Source organism: Papilio polytes, unplaced genomic scaffold (genome assembly GCF_000836215.1).
Source record: "Papilio polytes unplaced genomic scaffold, Ppol_1.0 DF824493.1, whole genome shotgun sequence".
Classification (NCBI taxonomy): domain Eukaryota; kingdom Metazoa; phylum Arthropoda; class Insecta; order Lepidoptera; family Papilionidae; genus Papilio; species Papilio polytes.
In genome coordinates, this window is record NW_013524711.1 from 450258 (window position 1) to 459955 (window position 9698).

At 30.0% G+C, this 9698-nt stretch overlaps 1 protein-coding gene across 1 annotated transcript in view; it reads left to right on the plus strand.

The window, feature by feature from the left end:
- The window catches only part of LOC106102679, a 37283-nt gene extending 33237 nt beyond the window's left edge, over nt 1-4046 (plus strand). The window contains exons 9-11 of the mRNA XM_013282600.1: nt 1582-1799; nt 2760-2939; nt 3264-4046. Coding sequence (XP_013138054.1) covers nt 1582-1799; nt 2760-2939; nt 3264-3333 — 468 coding nt within the window. The 3' untranslated portion in view covers nt 3334-4046. The remainder of the gene's footprint in view (nt 1-1581; nt 1800-2759; nt 2940-3263) is intronic.
- Nucleotides 4047-9698: the final 5652 nt, after the last annotated feature.

Below are 9698 nucleotides of genomic sequence, written 5' to 3' on the forward strand. Positions count from 1 at the left end.
CCTATTTCTACATAACTCAGTGCAATACAAAACGCTATTAGCAAGCTACTTTTAAACTCTTGTATATAAAATCTTTATGTAAATGCGACGTAACTGATTAGAAAGAGACAAAATGTATGAAAAAGCGTTGTTTCTATAACAATATTTTTTTGTACAGGTTATTCGGTGTTGGATTATGAAAAAGTAAAATTTATTTAATTAGCTTGGTTTAAGGATAATTGTATCAAAATATAAAAAAGTCTCTTATATTCAATGACAAAACTGGCGCCAAAATGTCACAATATACTTTTGACACCTGTCACAACGTAGATGACATTAGTGATGTCCATTTATATACCGGAAAAAACCGGTATTTTTTTACAGATTTCGATAGTTTTAATTTCGTTTACTTTTTTATGATGTATTGTGACGTATTTGTGCTTTATTTGACAGTTGTAAAAATATTTAATCTGTATTTGCTAATATTGAAGGGGCTGTATAGCTAACGGCTTCGCATGTTTAAAAACATTATTGTAGAAATGCTAGTCTTTTATATTGTTAATGTTACTTATATTGAGAAATAATTGACTACTAAAAATATAATTGTGGTAGAAAAAGTAATTAATGTTAAAAAATACGATTTAAACGTGATTTTTTATTGACATTATTAAAAAAAACTTAATAAGTACATAAAAGAAGTTTTTGTTACTTATCTTGTCGTTAAAAATAGAAAAAAAATTGTCAAATTGGAAAATAGAACAAAAAAATAAAAAAAAAACTTGTCTCTCATGTTACGAATTGTTCTTGTATTTAATTGTTACTAAAATTTTGTATGGTTTAAATTTAGTAACGTACTTGTATACTGAAATTGTATAATTAACTAAAATTGTATTCACTTTTGTTAAAGGTTAGCATGTATGAAGTGTTACAAGCGAAAAAACATTTTTTGATATTTTTTTAATCTTGAACAATCAAAAAATATAGTAAAAATTTAAAAATAGCTTTATTGCAATAAATAAAATATGTATATTGATGTAAAAAAAACTCTGAAAGATTTTTTTTTTTGCTATTTTTTAATTATCTTTAAATGTTTTTCGTTTGTAATGCCTTTTTTATTTAATCTATGGCTGGCATGTGGTGGAGGTTTTATTAGCATGGCTCGGTGCATGATTTTTTTACAATTTTTTGTATATTAGAAGGATTTTTGTAACTTGCTACATTTAACCTACCAGTTGGTAGATTTTAGTAGGAAATTTCTATGTAGATTTCATGTTATAATAGTTATTGATTTTTTTAGGAATATTCTAAGATGTTTTTTTATATGTAAAATGGTTTCCAAAGTCATATAATAATTTAGATACTAAATTAAACGTGAGTTGTTACTTAAAAATCTATAAAAATGAATAAACAACTAAAAATTAAAAAGTAAACATTTTTTGTCGTAATAAGTAGACTACATTATTTTAAATAAAAAAAATACATTTGATTTCCTATTTAATTGCATGTATATTCCTAAAAATATAGCGTTAATAATCGCTTTCCCTCGCTTACATCAAAGTGACATAAAAATGTTGCCATAAAATAAATTCTCCCTAATTCCAGGTGGAAATCACCCCCTGGCATTCAAGTATGCACAACATGGGAATGGTATTTAACAGAACTGTGTGGAAAAATATAATGGAATTGCAGGAACAGTTTTGTGCATACGACGATTACAATTGGGATTATTCCTTACTTCATTTATCCCAGAATCGACCGAAAAGGGATAAATTCAAAGTTATTTTATGTAAAGGACCTCGTGTATTCCATATTGGAGAATGGTAAGTTAACTCAGTGTTAGTTCCTCTGGGGCTTAAGCAATAAAAACATGTCCTGGGTTCGAATCCAGATTTGTTCTGTTTTATGTGGGTTTGTTATGAAAATTACTTTGTAACAGCATACAGCATAAACCATTGAACAAATTCAGATAAATGAGGTGTCATAAGATTCGACTTCTTCTCCGGAGTGTCATAGAGTATATTATAATGACACAAAACGTATACAGTGGATGTGAGAAGCCGAATACTGGAAAAAAAAATTGAAAAAACCGAGTTCGAATTTCACTTGCAATAACTTTTTTGTTTGTTAATCCATTTTTTTGTGTTTGTTAATATAATAATCTATTACATTAAGTCAGTATGGTTTTTTATATATCACTTTTCCGTATTCAATAATGCCTGGTTCACACTTGGCCAATACAGTTGGACAATTGCCTTCGTCATAGATAAAAATAAACGTTTATTTCCACACAAAAATATGCAAAAAAGAATACTAATAAACTAATGTTAACATCAAAAAAATGATTGATTATGCTGGCGGCAGTTACTTATATGCTACTCCAGTAAATCAGTGCTCATCTAACTGTACTGGCCAATAAAGAGCCAGATATACTGCCCGATTCACATATGGTCAGGACAGTATGACAGTTACCGTACAGTAATAGATTGATATGAATTCATTTTTAATGCTACACAAAAACTAAAAATAAATGTATTGATAATATAATGTTAATAAAAAAATACGATTGATTAAATTGGCGCCAGTTAGTGTTCTCACGTCCAGTGCAGTTATTGTACGACTAACTGTACTAGCAAAATGTAAACCAGCTTTAATGACCGTTCACACTTAGACTATACAATTGAACATAGTTTTCAATTGAATATCAATCCAGTTACTGTCTAACTGTATTGGCCAAATGTGTCCCAGCATCTACCAGATATTAAGTACTAAACATTTTGTAGCGGTATTCACCATAAGAAATCAAACTGCAACGCGTCAACAGTCATCAGTAAAGTACAGAAATTACTACAAAATGCGAAATCTTATTTATTTCCTTCACGTGTCGCTGTTAGTGCGAGTGCGGGAGGAGCTAAACATAATAAACGACTCGCCAGGGGAAATGGTGGCTGGGGAGATATCAGGTAAGTACAGGGGAAAGACTGACGGAGAATCTTTGTTATTCCACTTATAGTATTACTTGAAACATGTTAACTGTCACATTGCTAAAAGTTTTAGTAGGTTGATTATTGTACAGACGAAGTCAAAGGCGAAAGCTATACTAATATATACTTGCTTCCCGAGACTTCGTTTGTTTGGACTAAAAAACAATAGCCAATGTGTTCTTCCAGACTATCTACATCTATGCTAGATTTTATGGTAATCCTTTCAACGGTTTACCAATCTAACATCCATCCATCTAACCTTTCGCATTTATAATATTAGTAAGATATGTGTTTTTATTTCAGGGATCAAGAATTGTGCACAAATATGACCAAAGTGGACAGACAGATGAGGAAATATTTTCACTTCGCGTAGACATTGTGATACCAAATGACCCATGTACAGTGAACCCCTCTTTAACGTCGTTATTACCCCATATAACGCGTTTCCCCTCTATAATCCAAAAATTACCCTTTTAAAAGGAGATCCTCTATAATGCGATTTAAACCGTCTTATACGGGAGGTTTCTATAACGTGAAAACCCCATATAAAGTGTAAATTACCAACTATAACGTGAGTATTCCCAATGTTTTTTAAAAGTTCTAAAATGCGATATATGGCTCAGCCTGAAAAGCGTTATACGGGGGATCCTGTCACGCGATACTATCGACCGCGTTATAGAGGGGTTTACCGTTATAGTCTTATGAAATAAGAAAAAAACGTCATATTAATAAAAAACCCGACATACATGAATCGAATTTTAGTTTAAACAATCTATCAGTCGGGCTAAATTACAAATAGAATTGATTTTATTTAAATTAAATACGTTTTCAAAACTAACCTAAAACAACGTGAAAATGTACGACCGACCCAAAAATACGGTGCTTTTAGTTGTCTGTTAACATTTTTATAATCTGTTGTAAGAAAATGTCCATCTCTAATCTTTGTATTATAGTTAGTCGCTGGCATAAATCTTTTCTTTGACTATTTTTACTCTTTGATTATTTTAAACTAGCTTTAGCTCTCGACTTTGTTCGCATGTAATGACAAAAAAAACAGTGTATCCCGCGGACATCTATTTCCGGGATAAAGTAGCCTATAATATGCCCGTCTGTCAGTTACCCTTCATTAAAAGTCCGGTCGAAATCTGCCCAGTCGTTTCGGAGATTACCCCTAACAAACGCGGCTTGCGGACAGACAGACAACATTTAAATGCGATTTTCGTTATCAGCAACGTAAATACATCTTCCCGAAAAATGGAATTTTTCTTTTGACATTACAAACACTTCAATTTTATTATATGTATGGAAGATAGTTTTTAAAAAGAAGTTGGGAATTTTTTATTTACTGGCAACTCTAAAATCAAGCAGGCATCTGTCAATGTCAAACTGCCATAATATCCTTGTAAGTCTATACTACTGATTTGGTGATTTGATTTTCGCCATTTTGTCGCTGTTTCTAACGGTTTTTAAAATTCGAAGTATTAAAGTAATTGTTAGTTAAAAGATTTTAAAGCTTTTGTGTGAATTTTTTAGTTCTTTTGATATGGTTTAATAATTATTGGCAAACTAAAAGATTTTCGAATATTTTCGTGAAGTTAGTTTTTTTACTAATTCTTCGTAAACTCTAGCATTAAAATGTGAAATGGTTTTTTAACGAAGTGAATGACCTCATGTGTTTAAAATAACAAAATTTACTTAATTTCGACTTAAAAGCTATATTTGACTAATTCTAGTTGCAAACACGACTTTCGCCAAAATGGCGAAAATCCAAAAGAAACAAAAATTACGCTGTATTCTATACATGTATGTATGAACAAACTGAAATTTTAATTTTAAAATTATAAATGACATTTACGTAAATTATGTCAAAATATTTTTTTTATTGAAGATCAAAAGATATTTTTATTACGCACTCGAATTGAAAGAATTTTGTAACGCAATTTGAAATAATAAGAAAAAATGGCGGGAATTTATGACAGCTGTCAGACCTTTCCTTTCGTATTTAGTTTATACACTGATTTGTATAAATGGATAGGCGAAACGCATCTTTATATGTAAATATCTATCACAAGTTCGAAAATTCGTGATACCTATTGCTATTGTCGCTAAAATGGCGAAAATATACCCAAATAGCTATTGTGACTTCGACTGAAATTAAAATATAATAATAAAAATGTAGCCTATGTAACACAACGTAACTTAATGGTGAAATAATTTTTAAAATAGTCTCAGTTTTTGAGTTATTTCAATACATACAAAAATACAAATCTAATATTAGTATAGATTCTGCAGTTTCCTACCCATTTATAGAAGTCAATGTTTGTCGCCTCTTTTTTACTTTTTTTGTATGCCAGCAAAAGTACTTAGGTAATTGTTGATATTTTAAAAAAAGTATTAATATTATTTTAACAACCAAGTTAAGTTTATTTTAATTTTTACCTCAAATAGAATGTGGAATATTGTTTTTTATTGTAAAAAAAATATTTTCTTATATTGTGATTATTTTTCGAATATTTTTGCGTTTATTTTGGTTTTTTATTTAACGGATAAATGTTTTTTTTTTTTAGGTTAAAAACTCGGAATGTTTCCTAAGATATTATGTGAAGTTTTTTCATGTGACGATAATTGTATAATTGCAAAGTGTAAAGACTAAATTTTATTTTTTATTTTGATTTTTAATTGACTGCCGTACTCATGTTTCTGAACTTTTAATTTTTTTATTGCTGGTTTCTGAAGTTTATATTTTTTATTCACACTAAAGTTTCTATTTTGTTTCTCAGTTTTAAACTAATATTTCTGTTTTTATGGCGCCGATTAGTGTCTTTTTCTGATCATAGATGACTCTGTTATAAATTTATTTGATGGGTCTAATTAAATGTAAATAACTAACTGTTGCTCTGGACTTCGCCTACGTGAAATTAAAAAATATAGCCTATGTTATTCACAGATAAATTACCTTTCTAACGGTGAAAGAATTTTTAAAATCGGTCCAGTAGTTTTTGAGTTATTTCAATACATACAAAAATACAAATCTTTCCTCTTTATAATATTAGTATAGATGAAAGTAAGAATTGAAATATGGTGCTTAATAAAACAGAAAAAAGTTTAATTTTGTTATTCACTTTATTTGTTGTAATGGAGTTCATAAATCTCCACTAAGGGACTTTTAATTATTCCGACTTTGAGTGCGGCAGTAAATTCGTTATTTTAAGAAAATTGTGATTTATTGTTCTAACAGTACGTACATTGTTACCTTAGTTAAAATAACGATTATTTTCTTATGTTTTTAATTTTTTAAACAATAATTTAGTCTTTATTCTAATAAAATAATTATAAACAATATGAAGAAGTGACACTTTAAATTGCCACAATGGCATTTTTAAAAATAGATTTAATACTCGTATTTTAATCAAAGCGCCATCTTTCGTCGACTAGAATAAAACATTACGTTTGTTAACTTTATCAAAAGATGGCGCTTTTATAAACGTGTCATTCGCTTGTTGGTATGTTTTAAGATAAATTAAATCTCCGTTGCCTATATGTGTTATTTTATAACCAAAGATTTAAATACATAATATAGGCACATACCTAACAATATGTCGTTTTATTTAAACCTACCAATTCCTGACAAATACACAATATCCATGAAAAAACACAAATTGTAAGAAAGATCGTTACGCCATAGAAGAGAATTAGAAATGTGCAGTTGTGCAGCGCCTCTAGCGGACGTATAGTGCACCAATAAATTTCATACTTCGAGAACGAATGTTTTCGAAACTTTTTAAAGATGGATCCTTTCCAATTTTATGTCTTTTTGTTTTAATTATTAACCACAATAGAGCATCTTTACAGAATCTAACGTGATACTTTTTATTGAAACAACTCAAAACTGGACTGATTTTAAAAACTTAACCGTTATAAAGGTAATTTGTGAGTAGCATAGGCTTTATTTTTCAGTTCACGCGAGAAAAACCGTAGCAACAGTAACAAATAAAAACAGACAATGAAAACTTATCTAAACTCCCAAGAGATTCATAAAATATATCGAGTCATAGTTAACTTTTTAAGATATTTTTCTCACTAACGATTGACAGAACAAAAGCAATGTCAATTTATTGTAATTAAACTAATTACTAATAGGTGACATTAACCAGTATTTAACTATTTATATTTCATTTTTTTACCTCTGTTTCGTTTATTTAATAACAAAACTAGCTTTCGCCAGTGACTCCGTCCATGTGCATTTAAAAAAAAAGTGATTAGCATATGTATTTTACAAGACTATCCTCTACATCTATGCCAAATTTCATCGAAATCCCTTCAGCTGTTAGGTTACAAATTCTAACAAACATCCATCTGAACTTTCATTTTTATCCCTTAAATGCATGATTTTTTTTTTTATTATTTAATTATAAAATCAATATTTCAGTATAGGCTTTGAGTCACAGATTAAGGTAAAAATAATAAAAAAAAGTATGGTTTCAATAAAAACTATAATTTTGTTCGTAGACTTTTGGCAACAATATGCATTTAAGGGTTATATTAGTATGATGAGGTGCTTATCATAATTTCAAATGTATTATTTTTCAAACTTCACCTTTCAGAGTATTTCTTTTAAATGTCTTTGTAAACTTTTAGATATAATTAAAGGATATTTTATTATTGACAAACGTATTTTGGTATGTCTTGATGTTCAAAATTCCTTCTATCTTTATCCACGAGTTTTAACGATGTCAAAAGTGCTCTGAAGCGTTACGAGAAAATAGTGCTTGCACACATATACAAAAACCAAGATAAAAACAAATAAAACACAATACAATCAAAACAATTTATTATCCATAGAAAAATATTACATCTTATAAATACAATGTCTTACATTCGTTGCATTCACTAACTTATCTCGCGATTTTGTCTGCACAAAAAAATCTTACTGATATTAAAAATGCGAAATTTTAGATAATTGTTACTACATATTTACAAAACTGTTAACAAATCTAAAATTGGGTATTATTCCCAACCGTCACCCTATGTCCCCACGTGGGGACAGATGAGAATAGTTTCAACCGTCCCACCTTTTGCGACGAAAGGACGGTTGGAACTTATATAGTAACGGTTCCGTCACCTTATTGGTGATAGTAGGACTAAAAGGTGGGACAGAGAAGAATTTTTATTCTCACGTGGGGACAAACTGGGTGACGGTTGAGAATCCGAAATTGGTCACAGATGTCGACCGTAGTAAGGTACTAAAGTTTTTTTTTCTTTTGCGCCGACAAAGTCGCGGGCAACAGCTAGTCTAGTAATAATTATAGTCTGACACCCTGTGATTGCTTAAATTTCAAACAGCGTAAGATTTTTTAAATTAATTCTGTAATTCGAGAGTTCAATCAATAGAAATAAATATTATATTAATTCCTTTTCCCTTCCTACTCTTTACACGGAAAGGATGGGAAGGGAACGTGAATTCAACAGAGGATAATACATAAGAAGGGGAACTACCCTCTCTTAGCACCAACAAACATCATCTGCTTTTATGGTCTTAAGTTGAAAAAAATGGTGATCACAAACTGCTTTACTAAAATTAGACTTACAATCAGGGATTTAAAAATATACAGGGTGTCCGGAAAACACATACAATGGACTATCACAGATTTCTTTGGTCGAAAATAGTACCCAACGAACCTCTATCCAGAATTTCTTCGTTTGTGGCTAGAGGACTCTAAAGTTTGCAAAATATCTTAAATTGATTCAAAACCAGCTGTTTCTCGCGATTTCGCTTACAAAAAATTAAAAATATAGTAAAAACGTAGCCTAAGTTAGTCAGTAATAATGTAGTTTTTTAATGGTGAAAGAATTTTATAAAATTGCCCCAGTAGTTTTTGAGTTATTTCAATAAAAAATACAAATCTTTCATTTTATTTACTAGCTTTCGCACGCGACTCCGTCAGCGTAGCATTGAAAAAAAAACAAAAGTAAATAGCCTATTTGTTCTTCCTGACTATCCTCTACATCTATACCAAATTTCATCGAGATCCGTTCAGCAGTTAAGGCTACAAACGCTAACATCCATCCATCTAAACTTTTGCATTTATAATATTAGTAAGAAGTAAGATATGGATTGTGTTTTTGAGATTTCAAACCCCTTGATGATTTTATAACAAAGGTATCTTCCACAAAATGGTGTAGTTGTAACCAAAACTATGGTTACAATATGAATAAAATTTATTTAAGGAATTTTGAGATATTTCAATAAATTTATACTAATATTATAAAGAGGAAAGATTTTTTTTTTGGATTTTTGAATCATGTAAAAACTACTAAGCCAATTTTAAAAATTTACCATTAGAAAGGGAATTTTTGAATCATGTAAAAACTACTAAGCCAATTTTAAAAATTTACCATTAGAAAGGGAATTATGTGAGTAAAGGGCTATGTGTTTTATTATATTTTAATTCCTGCGGGAGAAGTCTCAAGCAACAGTTGGTAGTCTTCTAGCGGCAGAAGCAACATTGGATAGAGGTAAATTGGCTCAAATCTTTTCGAGCAAAGAATCTGTGGTAGTCAATTGTACTTCTTTTGTGGACACCCTGTATATATTTCTAAATGTCTGTTATGTACTAAAGCGTCGGTGGCTCAGTGGTTTGAACACTGGACTTGTAATCTACAGGTCTTGGGTTCGAATCCCGCTGTACCAATGTGATTTTCGATTTTTCGAATTTTCATATGTACATAATTTACCCG